Below are 23,955 nucleotides of genomic sequence, written 5' to 3'. Positions count from 1 at the left end.
GACTTCTACCCGCGTTTCGCTTACTGATCTCTTGTATGGTGGTCAAAACCTACAAGGGAACTTGTTTAACATTATCGTTAATTTTCGTTTGTTTTTGATCGCTCTTTCCGCAGATATTCGTCAAATGTTTCTCAGCATCGGATCGTCGTTTCCAACGCATTTTGTATCGTTTTTCGCCGCAAGAACCTTTAAAGGTTTATGAGTTCAATCGTGTCGTTTTTGGACTTAAGTCTAGTCCTTTTCATGCTCTGCGCACTATAAAGCAGTTGGCGGAGGATGAGGGTGATTCTTACCCTCAAGCTAAGGAAATTGTAGCTACAAGTCTGTATACAGACGATTTTGTCTATTTCGTTTCCTCGGACGACCAAGGCATTTCCACCGCCTCAGAAATGATAGGTCTCATGAAAGCTGGTCAATTTGAATTAGTCAAATGGACCAGTAATTCTCAAGTTGTACTAGATTCGATTCCTCCTTCTCATCGCCTGTCAAAGAATTTGACGAGTCTGACCAACATAAAGTACTCGGCTTGTGTTGGTCACCTACTTCAGACCATTTCAGCATGAAGGTGAATACTCCAGCTAACCATTGTACCAAGCGCACAATACTGTCGTGTGTCGCTAAAATATGGGATGTCATGGGATTCGTCGCGCCTGTCGTCCTGTATGCTAAACTTCTCATCAAACAGCTCTGGCTATGCGATTGTGACTGGGATGATACCCCACCTGAAGATATCGTCAGGCTGTGGACTCGCTTTAAAGAAGAGCTACCAGTGCTCAGTCGTATAAAAATCCCACGTCATCTAGGTATTGTCGCCGATCGTGTCGTCACTATCTTAGCTTTCGCGGACGCTAGTGAAAAGGCATATGGTGGAGTTATTTACTTCCATGTTCAAAATAGCGATGGTAATACTGTCAACTTGTTAACTGCTAAATCGAAAGTTTCTCCTAAGAAAGTAGTTTCTCTCGCTCGTCTTGAGCTATGTGCTATACTTGTGCTAGCTCAACTCATAAAAAATGTCGTTGTCGCTTGTCAAAACCGCGTTGTTATTCGTAATATATTCGCATTTTCGGACTCTACGGTCGCACTCTGTTGGGTACATTCGTCGCCCCATCGGTGGAACACCTTTGTGGCTAACAGAGTATCTAAAATACATAATGACTTATCTCCACAAAATTTGTATCACGTGTCCGGTACAGACAATCCCGCTGATTGTCTCTCACGCGGACTCACACCTTCTCAAATTATTGATCATCCGCTTTGGTTCACTGGTCCTCGGTGGGCTCACTTGGATGTCTCACAGTGGCCTGTCGTTCCCTTCAATCCCTCTTCAGTGTCCGAAGCACCTGAAGAGAAGAAACATTCGTTGTTAGCTACACCAAATGAAAGATCTCTTATTCTTTCTTTGGCCGATCGTATTTCGTCTTGGAGTAAATTACTTCGTGTGGTAATTTACATTTGTCGTTTTACTAAATTGTTACCTCTTAGATATCGCATGTCAGCGTCGGATTACGACTTCGCTGAATTACTCGTTCTTCGCCGACTTCAAACCCATTATTTCTCCGCTGAGATCGTCAGACTCGGGAGGGCAAGGATTGTAGTCCTTTTATTCGACATTTGAAACCGTTCCTCAAAGACGGACTCATTAGAGTCGGAGGCCGTCTAAGTAACTCTGATTTGAATTATGATAGGAAGTATCCCATCTTGCTTCCAAGTAAGGATCCAATTTTAAATTTGCTTGTCGAATACCATCATAAGGTTAATTGCCACGCAGGTCCTGATTTGCTGATGTCACTCTTACGTCAAAGGTATTGGATACTTTCTGCTAGAAACTTAATTAGAAGTAGAGTACACAAGTGTCTTCCTTGCTTTCGGCTTCCGAGCCGAAAGCTTGGTCTGCCAAAGCCAAACTTTCCTGAGATGGCAGATCATCGTTCTTGCCGTGTTGTTCAATCTGCTACACCGTTCGTCCACACGGGCACGGATTATGCTGGTCCGTTTAAAGTTACCATGTCTCGCGGTCGAGGTGTTCGTTCCACCAAGGCTTACGTGTGTCTGTTCGTCTGCATGACTACACGCGCGGTGCACATAGAACTGGCTGGTGATCTCAGCACAGCTAGTTTTATGGACGCTTTTAAACGGTTTCTTTCCAGGCGTGGCCCGGTTAGTAGAATTTATTCAGACAACGGGACTAACTACATAGGCGCTAAACGCGAACTGTCGGAACATCATAGATTTCTTTGCTCGAAACATCATAATACTGAATTTGGTCATATGTTAGCTGAAAATCGTATAGATTGGTCGCTCAATGTCCCCACTGCCAGTCATTTCGGCGGCAACTGGGAGGCTAATATCAAAAGTTTAAAGTCGCATTTATATCGTACCATAGGAGATATTGTTCTTTCGTTTGAAGAATTAAGTACCGTGCTTACCCAAGTCGAGTCTGTAATGAATACGAGACCTTTGTGCAGGACACTCTCTAGTGATCCTTCGGAACCACTTGCTTTAACTCCAGCACACTTTTTGAATCTTACGCCTTTAAAATACTTACCGGCGCAAGAAGTAGAGACAAAATCTATCGTGACTAGACACCAGTTGTTAGACAAATTAGTACAATCGTTTGGAAGCGCTGGAGAAATGGATACCTTCACACATTGCAATCGCGTCGTAAATGGAACACGCCGGTGGATCCAGTCGTTGTCGGCACGGTCGTCGTTCTTAAAACTGATAATTCCCCTCCACTACACTGGCCTTTGGGTGTCGTTGAGGAGGTTTTCCCTGACTCCACCGGAGTGACTCGTGTCGTTCGGGTAGTAGACAGCGACTGGATCCTACTTGCGTCCCGTCGTGCGTCTACGTCCGTTGCCCAATCAATAAATTTCAAGCTCGTTATTCAAAATTTTATTAGTAGTTAGGTAGATTAGGCAAAATAGGTACTTAGTTTTCATTTTGTTATTTCGTTTCGTATACTTACGTAGCACAATTATCGTATAAATGATTTAGTTTCGTAAATTGCTTCAACTCTTGAAGGCATCCCTTCAAGCCCGGGGGGAATGGTTGCGCGGTAAATTTCATACTCATAATTTGTTATATTGGTAATTTCACTGGTGTTTGCAATCCCCTCCTTTTCTTATTCCCTTCCTTTTCCCGCACATACCTCAACGCATTCGTTGGAGCGAGAGGCGACACTAGCGCCCTTGAGTCGTGTGTGCAACATAAAAAACAAAAAAAATGGCTGACAACGCGCGCGAGAGCTCACGTCTCTCTCCGATAAAAAAATCGATATTGAGTGGAAAATTGGTGTGATTTGTGTTGAACTTTATTTGTGGCAGTTCTCCTCGTACAAGAAATCGCCGTAGAAGACAACAGGTACTGTGCTTCTTTCCTTTAGGCATACTTTCTTGTTTTGTGTCGCCCGCAGTATGCCGATTTTCCCGTCGCATTTGCAATCACCAGATTTTTTTAAATTTTTCGCATCTTTTTGAACCATATTGCGTTTCCCGCGTAATCAAACAGTATTTATAACAATAACAAGCATAAATAAGAAAAAGGCATAGTATGAAACGCTTTTACTAAATGTCTTTTTTTACTTGACATACATATATTGACCAGTTTAACGTATTTAATTTAACACCTGATCAAGGTATGACACACTTTGTATAAAAAATACATAGTATACATGTATAGTGATCGTTAATAACTTATTATAAAATTGAATACAATTGGTTAAGACGTTGACGGTGGCTTTTTGGTACTTACCTATATATCTATTATGAATTCATTGATAACAAAACGTACTGTATAGTGTACAAGTGTTACCACAATAGATATTTCTCCCGTTCCATCAGCTGTTCCTCTATCGTCTCTCAATGCTGATGCAGTGTCCTGCGTCAGGTTTGAGCATGACGTCGAGCTTCAGCCTCACCTTGGTGTGATCCGCCTTTATCTTGTAGTGGCGCACCACGTGAGCCAGGGTCGTTTTCATCGACATTAGAGCATACGCTTTACCTGGAAACAAAATGACATTACTACCGATACAGGCAATGCCACATTCATCCAAAGAACGTTGGGATGAAGGTCATAAAAGTCTATATTCTAATTTCATAAACCGATATCAATATACACGTTGGGCTCTTACGAAGGTTATAAAACTCTACATTTTCGTTGAACAAACTGATCTCAATAAACCCTTTGATTTATTTTCCTTATTCCCACTGAGTTTAACGAGCAGGACCATTTTTATCGAGAGTTTTCTATTCGTCAACTTTTATCCATCTTAGTAATGGGCTCTTACCAATACACTGTCGTCTCCCAACACTAAAGGCAGCAAAAGCATTAGGGTTGTCAGGCAATTGTCCAGGTTCCAACCAGCGCTCAGGCCTGAACTCGTCCACATCAGGCCCCCACATTGGGTGCTTATGGAGACCAAACACAAACAAGAAACAGGTTCGCCCGGCTGATAGTGTATAATTTTCTGAAACATGACAGACATTTTAAGTAAAATTTTGGTCAAAGGATAAGTAAACAAAAACGTCATAGTAATTTAGCGACGAAAAGATGGAAGCGTTTTTTTTTGTGAGTTAGAACTGAGAACCAACAATGTATAGGTGCTCCCACGTTGCCGTTAGCAAATGTTTGTAAACTTTTTTCTAACATAAAAATATGTGGCAATGATATCTGGTCAATGTGAACTTACTAAGCTTGACATCTTTGTCGAGTTTCCTGGCGAGCACCGGCACGATGGTGAACACCCTCATGCTCTCCTTCAGAACAGCTTCCAAGTACACCAGCCTTGATAGATCAGCCTTCTCCACATCTCTGTCTTCATCGCCTAGCACTTCTAGCACTCTGTAAACATTATACAATTGTTCGAATGGGTTTAAGTTTAATTTAACTCAGAATCAATCTCATTAGGTAGGTTAGGTAGTTTTTTTTTATCCATATAATATTTTGTTTTTAAATTCAAGTTCAAGGTTAGTTATTATTTAACATATTTAATCCGGAACCATGCCATTGTTTATATATTTTATCCTTACGTTTTTGATACCACTTACTCAGCAAAAGCCTTCTCCTGTGCTTCAGGATGAGATCCCAACAATATCATGGTAAACATGAGCACACTGGCCGAGGTGTCATGGCCCCCAACTATAATAGTGTCCACATGCTCTCTTACTTCTCTATCATTTAACACTCCCTTCTCAACAGACAGTTCCAGCAGAAGATCCAAGAAAGGCTTGAACTTTTTCCCTTGAAAAGTAAAATAAAATGTAGTTAGCTGTTTTATTTCGATAAGTTAAGGTACTGAAAAACAAGAGTTCTGTATAATATTACTTGGGATTTCGCTCTCCTCGGCACAAACACTGCCATTTATCTCTGACTTTCTTTTTTGTAGAACCTGTAAACATTATCTACTAAGTATTATGAAACAAGTATTTGTGTAAACTAACGAGGCCGACTTTCTTACTACGGTGTTCAAGCCTCAGTAAATAACTGATCGCAATGAACTTAACGACATATAGACCAATGAAAAGTTCCCCTGTCAGTCTCTTCAAAGTTTACCAAGCCAACAACGCTAAAGATATGTCTCCGTGCTCACTGTGTTAGACATATTATGCAGGATCTTAAGACAGTCATCCTGCTTCTTCTTGACGTTACTCCAGGCGAAGGTGTAAGGGCTGTGCCACCAGAACTTCGTGAACCGCTCCACCATGGTATAGAAGATCAGCTCTGCAGCTTCTACATACTCGCTGTTTAAATTCGAGTCTGTGAAGTCTACTCCGAGAGCTGTCACTGGAAGAAATAAAATACACAGTCGTTAACTCCTAATCTTCGTAATATATCTTAATTAGTAGTAGGACTTACAGCAGATAGTTTCTAAAGCGTTATGTCTTGTGTAAGTCCAGTGGTCGAAGAGTCCTTTTCCGGCCTCTTTTTCCATATCCTTGACCAGCTTCCTGGACTGACTGTTGAAGACTCCCATGAAGGTGTCCAGCAATATCTGACTGAACGCTGGATTCAGGAGCTTGCGATGATTCTTCCAGATTGAATCTGAAAAATCCCGAAAATCGTCCTGATGGTCTTATGGAAGGCATTTTAGATATTGACATAAGCTTAGATACAATTATGAAAAATGTTGTACTTACATTTCCCAGTAACTAATCCTTCCCCTAGCCATGGTTTAGCGATGTCATAAAAGTCATCCTTTTCAAAGCAAGAGTTTGCTACTGTGAAACTGTCGTCTGGGTCGGATATAACTAGAAAAGGGGTACAAAAACCAATCCTTGAACAAATGTTTTTCAAAAAACTATAAATTATTAGTAAGAAATAATATGACTTCAGGTAGATGATTGAGATTTCTATCTAGCCTTTATATACTTACCATATGCCGTTCTTGGTCCAATGCCGATAGACACAACTCCCCCAATATCGTAGCTCTGTTTAGCCAAGTCGTTTACGCCGTTCCATAGTTCTACAAAAACGCAATACACTAGCAATTCTTTGTATCAATAATCTTAACCAGATTGAATATGAATATTTAAGGAAAGCTAATGACAATACGAACTGCAGCTATCTCCTATAAGAGCCGGCGCATGTCCTAGAATAGGCCACCAGCCTGGAAAAAACGGTGGTTCTGTGGTCTTCCTGGTCATCAGTCGCCACACCAAGTAAGAGACGCAGGCGGCGCACAATACGGTTACAACAAACATTGCCATTTTCTCTGACTGTAAAGGTTTTCAGATACGTATTGCTATGAATATTAAAAATTAAATCAAACAAAATGACACTAAGCACTTTGTCTTCGCCACTTGGAAACTCAGCCTTTTGCGCTGAAAATACTTTAACTGAACAATTTTAACACACATCTACACATGGTATCTTGTAATCACTATATGTATATCTCTCACTATAGCTATTGCAGTTATTGTGACGAATGCATCTAGAATAATTTTAACTGCTTCTGCCACATCACTTATTGTAAGATTTCCTCAACACGCGAGCCTACCTCCTTATCCTTTATTTCGACACTCGCAATTAAAATTTTTCAAATCGCTTAATATGCGTAATTCACCGACGAGAGCTACACGACTGCTGAAGGTTACATAAGTCCTGCTATTTATCTGAAGGGCGATCAGTAGCCGTGAGCTGTCGAAAGTGGAAACAATAATCATGAATAATACATCCCTTTCCACTTCGGAATACTATGTAATTGATTTATTATGTAATTAACTTAACATTGAGTTCGATTCAAAATCAAATTCAGCCTATTGAAAACGAAGAAAAAGGGAGCTTTTTTACCTTATTTCACGTTTTATAATAAGTTAAAGCAGCTGTGCCTATGCTGTGGTCATCTCTTGATTATTTCTTTAATTTTTTTGAGAATAAAATGTATGGTGGTCTCAGTATTATACCCTGAGGGATCCCCTGTTGAACTGCGTGTCGGAATACAAAAGTATCCGTTTATCAGGAGCTGAAAGTGTTTTATTTTAGAAACAATTCATCATTATCGTCATATCAGCCAGTTGCCATTACAAACAATTGTTTTCTTCAAACTAAAAGCTTAAGGTACAGTGTAAAATGCTTTAACAAAATTAAAATCAAATATATTTTTAACATCATTTATTAGGTACACACATTAAATTCAGGTATTACAGAGGTTTCACGTAGAACGTAACTTACTCCTAAATTAAAACTATAACAATGGCAGGATCTAAGTTAATTGTTTACAAATTATTAAAATGAAATTATTGTATCAACACCTTCATCACACAATACGCTCTATTTTGCGACCCTTTAAGATAAACTACTATTTTGTTTCTTTATCATGTCCCAATCATTTCCACAGTGTTCTCTCAAAAGGCCTATATTGTCATCTCCCCATGTTGTTCCTCTATCGTCTCTCAATGCTGATGCAGTGTCCTGCGTCAGGTTTGAGCATGACGTCGAGCTTCAGCCTCACCTTGGTGTGATCGGCCTTTATCTTGTAGTGACGCACCACGTGAGCCAGGGTCGTCTTCATCGACATCAGAGCATACGCTTTACCTGGAAACAAAAAACGGCACTAAGCAATGGTACACACATTTCTTGAATTTAATGTCTAGATGCTGAAGTTTTTCCCCTAAACCTTTACTGGAGTTTCCTACTATTAAAGCACATTAAATATGACTTGTGCCATCATCATTTCAAACATAAAATCAGGTCTTACCAATACATTGTCGTCTCCCAACACTAAAGGCAGCAAAGGCGTTGGGGTTATCAGGCAACTTTCCTGGCTCTATCCAACGTTCGGGCTTAAACTCGTTCACGTCGGGCCCCCACATCGGGTGCTTATGGAGTCCAAATACGAACAAGAAACAGGTGCGACCGGCTGACAGGGTGTAGTTTTCTGAAAAAATTATATTGTGATATTTTTTCAGGCAGAAAAAGACACATCATAGAGCAGCATAGAAAAGTGTAGTTCCTAAAACATAAAATAGCTTTCATAGGCCTTCCTTCAATGAATTTGAATTGAGCTGAGTAATTGCTACTGAGCAGTAAATAAAGTTGAAAAACCTATGATGAGAAGAATTTTAGTTAGGTATCTACCTTGTTATGTCATTAGCTTAAAATTTAAGCCGCAGTGATTATCTCAAGGTTGGTAGTAAAACTATTCATTGCTATGAACTTACTAAGCTTGACGTCTTTGTCGAGTTTCCTGGCGAGCACCGGCACGATGGTGAACACCCTCATGCTCTCCTTCAGAACAGCTTCCAAGTACACCAGCTTTGATAAATCAGCCTTCTCCACGTCTCTGTCTCCATCGCCTAGCACTTCTCTAACTCTGAAAATAGTAACAGTTCCCCACTATTTAATGGATACATATAAACATTTATTTTCAATCACTCTGTCTATTTAAAAAACCGTTGAAGATTTAAGCGTATAAAGGGACAGAAAAAGCCACTTTCTTTTATAGTATTTAGTAATTATAGGTCAAGGTCATAAATCAACTTACTCAGCAAACGCCTTCTCCTGTGCTTCAGGATGTGATCCCAACAATATCATTGTAAACATGAGCACATTGGCCGAAGTGTCATGGCCGCCAACGATCATGGTGTCCACATGCTCTCTAATCTCTCTGTCGTTAAATACTCCCTTTTCTACCGACAAGTCTAGCAGAAGGTCCATGAAAGGCTTGAATTTTGACCCTAGAAATTGATGTTAAACAGTATGTATGATATTCATTGAAATATTATGTCATGCTAGGATAACAAAAACATTATTTACCTGGAATTATACTCCTCGCAGCACAGATATTGCCATTGAACTCTGATTTTCGTTTTTGGAGGACCTGTTAACATTTATCTCTTTTAACAAAGTAGCTACACTGAACAAAAGTCATCTAACAAACACCTTTTTTTTTTTAACGACGTAAAAAATCATCAAATGACCCCTCCCGCTGTGGGTTAGCAGCGGTGAGGGAGTGTCAGACTCTTACTGACTAAAAGCCGTCGTGTTCCGTCGTAGGCCTTATGTGCTAGGGCCGCGGTACCTCTTTCGAACAACCCGCAGCCCCGGCAGGCCCCTGCTGGGCCCTCTGGGGTTGCTGACATCTCTTTGAGGAGCGCGTGGAACAACGCGCGCCGCCGACACGGGTCTGTTGTCTAAAAACAGACATGAGCGATGAGCCACCCGAACTCACCGCCCACAGACCCACGCCTACGGTGGCCGGGAGTCGTCTCGCGACACCCGGCGCCCGTGGTGTCTACCTGCTCCAGCGCGGCGGCCGGGATGAGAGGTGCGAACTCTCTGACGTTCCGCCGCCTCCTTCTCGAGCATGACTGCTTCGCAGAAGGAGGCGACGGCATCCCATTCCCTTTCGCCCCGGACCATGGCTTGAACCAGGGCCGGACGCGAGAGGTCGCCGCCGCCCACAGCCTCGACGAGGACCCGGCGGTGCCCTTCCCACGCAGGGCACTCCTGGACTGTGTGGTCCACCGTGTCCTCGGGGATCTAACAAACCCCTAGGAAATAGTTTTAGTCGTATTTGGTCTGTGTCCATTTGGACCTTCTTTCTTTCTTTCTTCTTGTATTCTTACCGTGTTAGACATATTATGCAGGATCTCAAGACAGGCATCCTGCTTCTTCTTGACGTTGCTCCAGGCGAAGGTGTAGGGACTATGCCACCAGAACTTCGTGAAGCGCTCCACAATTGTATTGAATATTAACTCTGCGGCTTCCACGTACTTGCTATTAAGGTTGGAGTCTGTGAAGTCTACTCCTAGGGCCGTCACTGGAAGCAAATTTTAGAGTTTTTACATAGCGTAGTCGTTAGCAATGATAGGGGTTGATTGTTAATGGTTTGATCATTCCTCATTAATAACACAAAGTCTCTGGCATGACAAATTCTTTTTTTTATATATGTATATTGCTAGTACTAGATTCCACACAATATAATTATCTGTGTTGTTATCAATAATTTTAACTTTGACTCTTTGTCATCCCACGATACCCATAACTGTTTAAAGTTGTTGACTTACAGCAGATAGTTTCCAAAGCGTTATGTCTCGTATAAGTCCAGTGGTCGAAGAGTCCTTTCCCTATCTCCTTCTCCATGTCCTTGACAAGCTTCCTGGACTGACTGTTGAAGACTCCCATGAAAGTGTCCAGCAATATCTGACTGAACGCTGGATTGAGGAGCTTGCGATGATTCTTCCAGATCGAATCTGAAGGATTTAGAACAACATGATAAAGTAGCTGACCTTAAACTTGACTCAAAACATATAAGAATATTATAAAACTAACATATTAGTAATATAGAACTTACATTTCCCAGTGACTAAGCCTTCACCTAGCCACGGTTTGGCGAAGTCATAAAATCCGTCCTTTTCAAGGCAAGAATTCGCTATTGTGAAACTGTCGTCTGGGTCGGTTACGACTGAAATAATAAAGATATTACCACTCTTAAAAAACTGAGAAATTATCTGAATTTATTAAAGTGCAGTCCTTTACTGAATTTTAAAATAATTGTATTTAATAATCAATAGATTAACAGGTACTGCGGCAGACAAGTCGGTTCCCAACTTCAAATTTTAGAGCTTGTTCAGAGATTTCATCAGCCCTTATTAAGAGAAGCTTTAAATGGTTCCTCCTTTTAAAAGATCGCTCTTTTTTACCTATCTAGCCTTAGGTAAAATATGTATTTACTATAAACAGTCCGTGGTCCGATGGCTGCTGACACAACTCCTCCGATATCGTAGCTCTGTCTGGCCAAGTCGTTGACAGCATCCCAAAGTTCTACAAACAGACAAAATATATAATGGTGATGTGGATTTGAGATCCATAGCTACCTGTATTTCACAGATAAATCAAATCAAATCAAAACGTTTATTCGCGTTCGTGACGCACACACAAAAACGAGTACATATAAAAGCTCACAAAAATAAAACAAAACAGGAATGAAAACGAAAAAAAGAAGAGAATGGAAAAGGAAAATATGCGTCACGATCACGCGAAATGGCCCTCGCTCAGCATATGCAGCGACCCTATGCGAGACAGAGTCGCGGCGCTGGTTTTCAGCGATGGCCAACACTAACATGTTCACACACAGGTTCAACAAGTCGTATGTAAAATATCTCAAGAAACCGGTGTTTGAGTGAAAGTTATCGATGAATGCGACGTTCACATAAGACTAATGAGGGTGACGAATAATTAGACAAGAATTTTTGGTCAGAAGCAAATACCAAAAGATCCTGTCAAAAAGTTCTTCTAACTTTATTTCTCTAAAGAGCCTTTGATAAATATACGTACTGCAGCTATCTCCTATAAGAGAAGGCGCGTGTCCTACAATGGGCCATCCTCCTGGGAAAAATGGTGGCTCTGTGACCTTCCTGTTCTTCTGTCGCCACGCCCAGTACGCTGCGCAAGCGATGCAGAATAGCGCTACGGTGAACATTGCAGCTGAAATATAAGAATTAAAATAATGATAAACACTGTAACCTCTACGAATCTATGAAAATCAACCAAAAAGTTGGCGCAAGCACTTAGGAAGTAGAATTAATCAAAAGTTGGGAAAATACTCAGCAGTAGTCTTGCCATGGTTGATTTCATGATGAAGATGAAATAAAAAGTTTGAAGGCACCATAATTACTAGGCTATATCATCTAAATATTTATAAGTCCTTGTTCAGCCGATGACTGTCCATGTACCTACAATAACTAAGTTGTTTTGGTAACTCTATTAGCCATTTACGTATACTCGCCAGAATAACCAGTATCATACATAGTAAACTACTAAGTACTTCATCAAAACAATCGAGCATCATTTAGTCTAACTACGTGTTTATTTTGTTGCTAATGGAATGTACAAAAACTTAATATCCATACAATTTGCTAAATTGACAGGTAATAAACACTTGTTTGGAGTAGCATTAATATCACGCTCTGATACACAAGCAATGAACGACGTTGTTACATGTTAATTTGATCTTTTAAACGATCAATCTAATTTGTAAGTTACGTTAAGCATCGTTATTCCTTTTGGCATACTTTAAAGATTGTTTTTTGGATCATGGGAGAAAGTATCTGACTTTTACTATCTTCTTCTTCTTCCTGCCATGTTCCCAAGTTTTTTGGGGTCTGCGCAATATGTTCATGACTTTTACTATGTTATGCTCCTCAATGTTCCTTTCGTCACTTTCTGTATCCCAGGGCTGCGCAGAATATTCAACCAATCCCACAGCAACGTTTGGATGCCAAAAGATAAATATTTCAATAGTTTGGTAAATCCTGTAGGTACAGCTAGCATTGTCGTCACGCAGTTGTGCTACACAAAAAAATTCTTTAACGATGACTCATTCAGTGCTTCGTAATATTCTAACACGGTCTATTAACTTATCTTTCACAAACACTGCACGTGAGCACATTTATTCACTTTGCACGTGACTATCCAAACAATCACTGTTATTTTCAAAATCATCGTTGACAACTTTTTCACTTTGATCTGGATCCACCACAGCAATCCTTCTATCTTAGAAGATTGTATTAATTTTGTCAAATCAGATTAACCTAATAGTTATTAAATCTAGAACATTTTCACCTTCGTCTTTGTCAATAATAATTGCAACACAGTCCAAACTTCCTGAATATGCAAGCTTACCTCCTAATCCTTTATGTCGACACTTCCAATTAAAATTTTGCAAATTAAATAATGCCTAGTTCACCGACAAGAGCTATACGACTGCTTGGACGTTGCCTAAGCCCTGCTATATATCCGAAGGGCAATCAATGAGTTAGGGCTGTCGAAAGACAATAAACCAATAATAATGAATGAGCTATACTTATTGCTGCTGTACTAATACTTACTCGTACATTCCACATTACAGCAAGTATAGTATAGTAGGTAAATCGTGGCTGTTAAGTAGTTAAGGCATCTGAACCTCTAGTTCGAGTATGCGAGTTCGAATTTAGGCAACTTACCAATGTACCAATGTAGCTCAGTGTGGAGATCAGAAAAGCTATCTTTGCATTGCCTCATTCAAGATAAAACCATGTGCTGACGTTATATGTATATTGCTAGTTTGAAAACAAATAAATTCCAGTAACTTACCAGTGTCCCTAATTAATATTTTTTTACTGTCACCATCTCACGGCATATTTCTCAAGCATTGTTTAAATTTCAATATTCAGCTAAAGAAGTCTTGGAAAAGAGACAATAAATAGATTCGTGAATCATTGTCATTTAGTAATTAGTGGTCTCTTGCTTGCGATTATAAAAACATCTTTGGTTTCAGTTGTCTATCTTCAGTTACATTTAGATAATCTATTTATCCAAAATCAAAGCCACTTCTATCGTGTTGATCGAATACACAAAAATATCTGAATTAAATTATCTCGGAGTATTTTGTGACCGTCGCTGTATGAAGAGATATCACAGTAGCTAACTATTTTTACAAAGGAAAGTTTCAACTTCATCATCCCAAAAGTTCTCTATTGTATGATTTAATAGGTATTCTGTCGTATATCTATGTTTTGCTGTTACTCTGACGCGTCAACCATTTAAGTGATTTATTTTTGAGTCGTATGTTAAATAATAGATTATTCATCAACCCTTTACATTGCAGCCATGATTGTCAAGTTTGATTTCCAGACCAAGTCGAATTTGTTTAATTGGGACTTCAGAAATTTCACGAAATGGCCTGTGCTTTAAGTAAAAGTAGTGGTTATCATTCCATGTCAAAGGTCCATCTGAAAATTATCTGAAAGAACTCAACTACGGCTGATTAGGTGACCTTCGTACCATCAAAGCAATAAATCCAAAACATAAACAAACCCTTTCTCCCGCCACCCCTAGGTCAGGCTAACCTCTTGCAATATATCTGCGTTTCAATATTTTTTCAGTTAATTACAGCAGTGTTCACACTTCCGTTTATTTAGTAAGTGCGTCTGTGTTTCAGTGCGTGTAATGTGGCGTGCTCGATCATGTTCCACGTCACGTTTAGTGGCTTCTAAATAAGTTATGCTAGTCATCGCATGTCCTTAGTTCGTGTCTAAGGTTCCAGAAGTATGGTCTATAGCGATTGAAACTGTGGACTTGTGAAAGTTAGGTATTGTGATATCGTTTATAAACTTTTTCAGGTCAAATCTTTCTATGATTTTGATTTGTTCGTCTGCATGAATTCGTAGATTGGTTTCAGATGAAATAATAGGTTTGTGTTCTGTGATAATAATGGTAATCGATCACACGTCATCCTTCTATGGGAAGTTTTACCTGAATCTGTTGAATAAATTAATGTAGTATTTGTTTCATTCTTTTTCACGTTGCATGGCGTTCAACTCGATCTCAGTGGCGTGCACTTGGAGATGCCTATGTCCAGCAGTGGACTGCGATAGTGATGCGACTGCGATGTGATACTGATGATGATGATGAGAGCGTTCAACGTGATTTACAAATACTCTGAACTCCTCCTAAAATCTATCAATGAAACTGATCCAAAGACTGTGTTACGAAATCGAAAAGTACATCAAGCAAATGCGGTGACAATACCCTTAAGGCATCGTTCAGACCAAACGTATTGTCGGCCGCTGACTGTGAGCGCGTGTTACGCAGTTTATTGCTTTTCCATATATATTGAAATTGTCGTTCACACCGAACCGACTATACGCTGTTACGTCGTCTGTTGTAGCTGACTCTCAGTGGCCGATTATTTTACTACGCGACTATGCACGGCGGACGCGGATTGGCTACGCGGACGCAGTTGCCGAATAGCGCCGCTCCGCCGCGTACGCACCGCCGCGCCTCGGTTCAGCACGTCGATAAATTAGTGTCCCTTTTATATAAACTTAAACGTATTAAAGATACTAACTCATCGAATGTTTTACTGTCATACGAAAATATTTCTTGAACTTATTTGGATAAAGTCTATATTCGAAATATAAAGTATGAAATTGACCAAGATAACATGTCTTCTTTAAGGGATGTACCCACAACCTCTTCTTTTTATTATTTTCGTCTTCCTCTAGAGCTTCGCAAATGGCAACTATCTGAATGCGCATCATTTAATTGAAATATCAGTAAAACGTCTGATTTGAAAAAAATAAATTACGCTAGTTTTATCGTTTATAAAATACTACGAGCAACTTCAAATACTGAGCCCTTTTATGTGTAGAATAGTCAGCCGCTCAGCGTACGCATCTAGTGTGAACCTACAAGAGCCTATTCTTTTGTTCACACATGTAGCGCATCGTACGCTATAGCCTATTGTCGGCTTGGTGAGTACGCGTACTGCAGATTGAGTCGACGTTCACACTGGGGCAGACAGTGAGTATACTCACAGTCAGCGGCGGACAATACGTTTGGTGTGAACAATCCCTAAAGTGGTACCTACTTACATTACAACAACACAAAACACTAGTTAATTTAGTAATAGCTAGCAGTTACATGAATTGGTAAACAATTGACTGTTTACCTGTCATATTATTTATTGGGTACACAACTACATATCCTTATGTCTTCACCAACTAAGGAATTGTGGCAATAACGGGGGTATTTCGATTTCAAGGATGATCAATATTCCACATTGAGCAATCGATACCAACTGTAAATGATTCAGCTTTAAAGTTAAATTGGACTCTTTTTGTTCTATGTTTATTTTATGATTACTCAATTAATTATAGCGAACACAATACTAGTGACTAAGTCAGTATGAAGTACCAACGATTGAAAGACACCTAAAATGTTAAGTTGCTTTCAACGCGATGGGTACATGGATGGATGGCTATTTTCCGAATTATTGCTATGAACATATTATCAGGCGCTTTTTACCATTGGGTAATGAAATAAAATAAATGAAGTGGTGGGCAGACAATGTATTTAATATAACATTCAATTATATAGGTGGTTCTCGTCAGTACAAAACATAGTTTCTTTCAACGTTTCTTATAACTTATTTATATGGCACAAGAAAGTATCAGAATAATGTGTTTGTAATTATTTGAAAATTAATTAACGTTACATTTTGTTTTTACCTAGTAATTCTTAACAAGGCCAATTCTTAAATCACTACAGTAACTATTGCAACTGTGATTTATAAACTGTTTGATATTATAACATCAGATCGAACTTTGTCCGAAGAAACCTAAAGCTGTAGATATAAAAATTATCAAAATTGAATTCTCCACTCGACGCTGTGGGCTCTCTCTCAAACATGAGATTCATTTTCATAGATTGATAAATATAAATGCATATTACGAAGGCTAAAAAAAGATAAAATATAACTCAATTCCCCACCGGCACAGGGATGCTACTAGGACTCTGATAATACTGAGGAGCTTCATTCAAAGTAGTGGCTCCAATCACGTTACCGCCAGCGACCAATAGCAGACGTCTCTTGCGATGATGACGTAGCAGTGACGTCACGCTCACGAAGCTCTGCTCGCCGCGCCGAGCGAACCCGAGCGCGAGCCGACCGTCCGGACGACGTCGGATTCCGACGTTGTGCACTGCGTTTGCGCAGGATACGCTTAGAGTGTATGCGTGGTCTGGCTGTGAACGAAGAGATATAGGAAAACGTTAAAATGACGAGACGAGACGACGTTAAAATACGAATGACCTATATGTAAGCTTTTTTATTCATATGGAATAGCATTTCCCAAACAACTAAACTTTGAAGTTACTATTGCCGTTATATATCATCGTTATACCAGACAAGAGGGTTCAATATAGTAAGCTCTTCCTCACAGACACCGCTTCAGTTCATAGCAAACTATGGACTTTTAGCATCTATGAAAGATGATTAAAATTGCATCCGTGTCTTTGGTTTTGGCACTTGCGCTGATGGCTCACAAGGCCTATACAGGAGCGACATTACATAGTACAATCATCCTTAATCCGAAACTTTTTAACATTTAATAACCCTCTACACTAGCCTCACCAAGGTGTATTGGGTTGCCCAGATGAGAAGGTCAGATAGGCAGTCGCTTCTTGTAAAACACTAGTACTCACTCAGTACACAGTTAGACTGGAAGCCGACCCCAATATAATCGGGAAAAAGCTCAGGAGATGATGAATTAGAATTATTATATTTACCTGACTAGAAGGCCTCAAAATGAACGTCCCATCAGGCTGTCCCCTCAGCAAGTTCTGCGCCTCCTGCCTATCTACATTCATATAGTAAGGCTCGTTCTCCACCGGCACGGGCAGTGGCCGGTCCGCCATATTGGTGGCACCTGATTTGGAGTCAGGCCACTTGCGGGACTCGTCGCTGGTGGCGTCAGCCTTGTGGGAGTCCGCTTCTGAATGGTCTGATGGATGGTCGTCATTTGTTTCTGGGAAGCCAGATTAAGAACTGTTAGAAAGCTTATTATGAGAATCTATATTTGAGAGCTAGGTCCATTGAGGACCTAAGTCTCTCTAATTAATATCTCTACTGTAAACCCGGTGTCATCTAAGAATCCTATCTACAGCATTATCACATAAGTATCTCACCAATGCTAATCCCCGTTAGGATCAGAATTTATCAGTTTTCATTTATTTTTAGATGGACATATACATCATCAATATTTTGATCAATTAATTCCTTAATATGTTAGATACTTTACCTGTAACGACATCAGTAAGACAGTGCACGATGTGGTAGAACATGTCCACCATCGTGCTGCCGAGTCTGCTGCCCAGGTTGTACATCAGTGGGACACTCACTTTTATGTACCAGCACATTTTCACTTCACTGGGTTATGGGGTAAATGTTACGTTGGCAACATTCGTCGTAACATTTTTGTCAATGGACTGAGCTTTTAAGGAAGGCTTTAAAAGAGATTCGTATAAGTTTTGTAAGCCTCTATGTTCATAATAACTAAATAAAAGTTACTATACAGTCCGGATCCATCTATTTCCCAAATAAAGTTAAGTAAATATGCACTTTAGACTTTATAAAGAACTCGAGGATGAAAATAATCGAGAGTTCGATAACCATCAAGAATTGAAAGGAAAATCATTCAGATATAGAAATGTGGTAATAATATTAACTGGCTAGAAAATCTGGAGAGAAGATATCAAACTTCCAGACAAACATATAATTTCTAAAAGGGTGGATGACTTAACACGAGAGACAATCAATTAACTTCAATTGTTATGATACGTGAATCAGACGTGAGTCACAGATCCAGACGTTTACGAGCTAGTTGTCACTTTTTGATTAGGAGTATCAAGTTATCTGAATAAGATAGATCTATGGTTTAGTCGTAAATCATTCTACAGTATGGTTTGATATAGCTGTGATGTAATGAAAATCACGGGTGACTTGCTGTCTATGATGTTTCTACCAAACCCCATAAGATAGTTTCTATTGGAGTCCCATAAGAACAATATGTTGTCCTAAGCTACGTAGGAGGAAAACTATCTTAGTCACTTTCAGCAAGAAAAATATTTTCATAAAAGTCCACTAGGATATTTTCATAAAAGTTCACTAGGAAAAAGTTTTAAAAGGGTTAGCAGCACAAACAAATACACTCAAAATTCCAATAGAAACACACACAGAAGTCCACAACTTTGAACAGACAATTAAAACAAAAGCTTTTATCAATTTCACTTAAAAACTGTACCCAAACGAAAGTAATACAAGGCACCGGGTGACACTCCGGCGCACTAATAAGGAGTAAACAAATAATTGTTTCATACACCATCACTTTTTTATATTATTTGTTTTGACGACTAGCTTGTACCCGCGGGGCTGCTTGCATGGGAAACATCTGCATGGGAATGGCTGAGTATTTCTTCCTTATGATAGCTTTGAGAACAATAAATATATAATGGACTACGGAGGGTTATAAAAACCAAAAGAACTATTTTTGACCCAAAATATTATTCGCCAACAAATTCAACTTGTTTTGGCTCTTGTACCAAAACTATTCAATGCTGTCCATGAATTCGCCAAACAATTTTAATTATGTCAAAACTGCTTAACAACGGTATTTAGTTCTCATATCGATATCGATAAAGTAAGATACAAGCTCGTTATTTTCCAAAAAACAAACCTTTAGTAACCACACAATTTCATCAGTCGCATTGTCTGATAATGTTGAACTAAGAAAAAAACAAATGAACATCCCTATGACATTTGCAAACTATCCATTAATATCTGTAATTTTGAAGATAAAAACATGACCTACGTTTATATCGACAAATGAACTGCTTCCCTACAAACATGTGACGCGATCCACACATGTCGTTGAGGAAATAAGAAATAAAAGCGATGAGAAAGTAAACGCCACCAGTATTGTCATTGATATTAATTGTGTTACTAAAGACAAATAAACTGCTACAAAATATGTAGAAGATAAACATCTAAATATACCTATAAGCATAAAAGACACTGACTAATTTCGTACCAACCAATATATGCACGAACAAATAAAATAGAAAAACCTATTGGTACTTAATGTACTTCTTTTAGCTCGTTGTGTTTATCGTCGCAAGAGACATAAAGAAAACAGCTATATCCAGTACGAAATTACCGTAACAAAGTCTTCATTGTTTCTTAATCATCTTCGTGTCAAGTTACACCCTTGCGTGCCCTTTTTACGTCGCCAGTGATCTCACTTGCTTCACAAGGTCGATCCTCAAAATGTATGGATGAATCATCACTGGCAATTTTGATGATTTTTGCACGGTTTAGACCACAATAAATCACTTCTATTCAGCACTAGATCATCACTAGATAGATGTGGAAAAAACTCGTAGTAAAATAGCCCTTTTGACAGTCGGGTGAAATGCTTACCTTTTCGTAATCCAAAGCGATTCTCGAAGATGCTGAGGATGTATCCCAGCAGTGACTCATCCTTCTGCCTGTAGTTCACGTCACAATAGTCCTTGTGCAGCTGCACGGGCTCCAAGTAGTCCTCCACTGGCAACTTCGTCTGATGGAGAGGAAATATCGTAAGAAGTAAATAATGAAAACATCAAAAAATACCAGTTAACGTTAGTTACTTTAAAACTTGGTTTATCAACGATAATACTTACTTCAGTTTTTACTTCGCTCCCTTCGACAGGTCTAACAGCATGTACAGAGTCGTACATATTAGCGACACTGTCACTATTCTCATAGTAATTAGATGTCGATTTCTCATTCTCCACCTTTTCCTCTTCTAGCATCTCCGTCTTCTTGAAGAATGGCACTTTGAACGACTGAAACAGTTCTTGAATCTTTACAATACAAGGTTTCACATTCACTCTTGTTTCTAGTGGCTTTTCTTTTTCCTTCTCAACTTCATTATAACATAAGTCTTCATAAAAGTGATCGTCAGGATATTTGTCACTGAATTCATCAGGAGTTGATAATGATTTATATTTATTTCTACATTCAGGTTTCCTATAAGTTCTAGCTATGTAATATCTACTGTTTCTCTTCATGGCGTAGTACCCTCTGTCGTTTGAACTTTCTTGTCTTGTGAACTTAGCTCTTATATCGAAGAATGGATATTCGTATGAACTTAATCTGAATAGTTTCTTCTTCTTTGGGGTTCCGGCATCCATAGGCAGGTAGGAAGGTGTTCTTTCGGCTCTTTGCTGGTTTCTGTACAGGAAACTCTTAGCAGGAACTATTCTTCTGATCAGCTCTTCGACTGAGCTCATAGATGAGTGAGTGTGCACTGCATCTTCCTTTCTCCGATGCGTAACGGTTTGGTACTGACTCTCGATATCAGATTTGTCTGTTGTTGTAAATTCTGTTTGTTCGTGGATTGTTGTTGTTTTATCTCGAAAATTCAGCTTTGCCATTGTTACGTCTTTGTTTTCTAAATATTTATTGGGATTCAGTTTCATATCTTCGATGAATGTGATGAATTTCTTAGCGTTCGCTTTCGGTTTCCATAATTTTACGATTCCTTCGGTGACGTCCTGAAAACATGTTTAGTCATATCTAGATAAATAAAATCATCATCCAAGCGTATAAATAAATAACAGCATTAAATAGCAGAAATGTAAGAAAATTATAATAACTAGGATCTGTCAGATGCCTTACTACTGTACAAGGTAATATTATGCTAATTCAGATTAACGCGATAAGTCAAGTCTTTATTAATTTAATTAGCCTGCACTAAATTGATAAGGTTAACTATCCATTTCATATTGTAATTCATGTGTCATGGCCGGTCAACGCACACAGCTGTATTCTTACTCCTATACAAACACAAACATATGTACGTACCCATCGTTAAGGATATTTTTCATTAGTAATCCAACAATATGCGTATAATGTATTTGGGACGTGGATTGTTTTATTTTTAAGAAAGGTAAATCAAAAATTCGGAAGGTTTGTAAGTAATTTGTAAGTAACAGCATTTTGTCAAGACCGTTGCAGTCAGTAATTTTCAATGGTCAACTTAATTTAATTAGTACTAATACCGACGAGGTATCATTTATTTCCTCCCCGGTTTTCACATCTGTCTTAAAACATTATTTACGTCACTTAAAATAGTAGAAACGATAGGCGCCCTTCCTAATTTCTCCTCACCAATAAAACACATCTTACCAATAGCTTCCTTCCATCCATTGTCTTCACCCTGGCAAACTCCACAAACTCTTCGAGATCCCATTTCTCCAGAAGCGTCACTACTCCCTCTTCGTCTAATTCCTCCAATCTCTTACACTTCTTCTCATTCTTCTCCATTATCTGTTAAATATAACCGTATTATTTAGTGGAACATATTTAGCTTCTACGTCTGCAAATCGTTATTTAAATCCGGGACATAAACTTAAACACCTACAATGATCGTCTGGTTTATATTTCTATCTGGTTTTATTTTACGGTGTTATGAAGTCCATTGTGCTGCTTGTTAGGACTGGTAATTTTGGGGTAATTTCGCTTACTAACAATAACAATGACTCATAGGAGTCTACCAAGACGATTATGACATAAAAGATAAAGGATACTTACCGGGAATAAGCAAACACTATTCTTTTTCGCACATAATATTCACCAATATTAAAAAAAAATCACTTTACAAAATGTCTCACTTCCACTAAAATATAAATAACACCATCAAACTGACTAAAACGGACCTCACCGCGTAGCTACGTGCGCAGGAGTCGCGAGTGACACAATGACTTGGACACAATTAACTCGATTGGTCATCAGCCATGGTGTAGCCGTAGTCACTGGACAATGGCTGTTTAGGTTCAATTCCCATTGCGCAGTATTTTGTCGAAATTGTGAACAAACTCTGATCCTAAACGTTCTTGTTATTAACGATTGATTTGAAGTAGCGGATTTTATTTTGTACTGAATGGGTCTATTCGTTACAATATTTTGTTAGAGACTACCTGAGACAAAGCTGTAGCTAAGTGTGTTTCGTCAAACGTTTAATTAGGATATTTTAGAGTACCTACATCTATGGAATAACCAATATAGTTCTTGCTATTTGGTCTATTAGCAAGTCCTTATTCAGTTTACGTATATCTTCTTGTGCAATAGAATTTTCATGTTAGGTATTGTCAATCTGTTCGTTTACATTTAAGGGTATAAAGATTTCATTTCTCAAGCGATCTCTGTGAGGTCAGAAATGGCACTTCTCATGAAGAGAACAGTGAAGAATAGAATGTAATGTTTTGCATTATGTGATCTACTAATATAAGTACTTAGACATTAGTAGAAAAATAGCTTGCAAGATAAGATTAACAAAGTTTTCAAAAACTCGGAATGTGTTTAAGGAAAAAAGTGTCGCTTGTGATTTCTACATGGATTCACTTGTGTATCAGTCACGAGGTGAATTCCCAGTAACAGATCAGCTGATAAGAGTACTGTTTATTTTTACAATACAAATGTTCTTGTAGAAATCATCAATAGCTCTTCCCTCAGCAGGACTTGTGGTTGAACATGGCAAGTGGCTAATATTCATCCATGTTGCTTGTTGCTCACTTTACGATAGCTCATCCTCTAAAATAAATATTGAAAATAGACCTCTTTATGACTTTGTACAGGTATGCACTATATTGGACACAATGCAACTAATAATAACCGATCAAATAATAAATTAGGCCTCAATTAAGATTAACTTACTGTCTTTCGCAAAACAACCAGCTGACTCTCACACATCCTTAACAAGGTTAAATAAAGTCATTAGACACCACTACAAGTATCTGATGAAAAGCCATGCCTCTACCATAGAAAATACACCTTACCTCTATTGCATAGAGTCTATAATCGCATATCTTAATTATTGCATTAACATTGTATACCTGCATTGATGAAATACCAGATGCTTTGCAGTTTCAGTGGACCTTAATGTAAAGCCTAAGAGCTTATATTTGCTTGTGCCAGGTGTATAACAATAGATCTAGTGACATACAGGAGTCAATTGGAGAGGTGATGTCATTATGTTTGATTGTTTCCGACGGCGTTTGTTTTATTTTGGTTTGTTCTTACTTCTGCTACTTTGTTATTGTCATAGTTATCACGTGTGGTACCTTATGGTCTTTTTATCTTGACGA

At 38.9% G+C, this 23,955-nt stretch overlaps 3 protein-coding genes across 3 annotated transcripts; all 3 read right to left on the bottom strand.

Moving 5' to 3' along the window:
- Positions 1–3,693: 3,693 nt before the first annotated feature.
- On the bottom strand, positions 3,694–6,704 carry LOC110380794 (cytochrome P450 4C1). Its single transcript, XM_049849104.2, has 10 exons — positions 6,560–6,704; positions 6,377–6,466; positions 6,141–6,251; positions 5,860–6,045; positions 5,594–5,787; positions 5,329–5,392; positions 5,052–5,244; positions 4,694–4,845; positions 4,292–4,471; positions 3,694–4,005 (listed from the first exon to the last, which is right to left on the bottom strand). Exons 1-10 carry the CDS (start codon positions 6,702–6,704, stop codon positions 3,854–3,856), a joined length of 1,467 nt encoding a protein of 488 aa, XP_049705061.2. The 3' UTR covers positions 3,694–3,853.
- Positions 6,705–7,885: 1,181 nt separating this feature from the next.
- Positions 7,886–11,926, bottom strand: LOC126056383 (cytochrome P450 4V2-like). Its single transcript, XM_064040198.1, has 10 exons — positions 11,782–11,926; positions 11,179–11,268; positions 10,799–10,909; positions 10,512–10,697; positions 10,071–10,264; positions 9,259–9,322; positions 8,987–9,179; positions 8,664–8,815; positions 8,201–8,380; positions 7,886–8,037 (listed from the first exon to the last, which is right to left on the bottom strand). The coding sequence occupies exons 1-10, from the start codon at positions 11,924–11,926 to the stop codon at positions 7,886–7,888; spliced, it is 1,467 nt and encodes a 488-aa protein (XP_063896268.1).
- Positions 11,927–16,328: 4,402 nt separating this feature from the next.
- On the bottom strand, positions 16,329–22,580 carry LOC110380790 (uncharacterized). The gene is made up of 6 exons (XM_064040215.1): positions 22,403–22,580; positions 21,998–22,138; positions 20,488–21,363; positions 20,246–20,384; positions 17,557–17,795; positions 16,329–17,013 (listed from the first exon to the last, which is right to left on the bottom strand). The coding sequence occupies exons 2-6, from the start codon at positions 22,133–22,135 to the stop codon at positions 16,747–16,749; spliced, it is 1,659 nt and encodes a 552-aa protein (XP_063896285.1). The 5' UTR covers positions 22,136–22,138; positions 22,403–22,580; the 3' UTR covers positions 16,329–16,746.
- Positions 22,581–23,955: the final 1,375 nt, after the last annotated feature.

Source organism: Helicoverpa armigera, chromosome 21, assembly GCF_030705265.1.
Source record: "Helicoverpa armigera isolate CAAS_96S chromosome 21, ASM3070526v1, whole genome shotgun sequence".
Classification (NCBI taxonomy): Eukaryota; Metazoa; Arthropoda; class Insecta; order Lepidoptera; family Noctuidae; genus Helicoverpa; species Helicoverpa armigera.
This window is presented reverse-complemented; position numbering and strand designations above follow the sequence as displayed.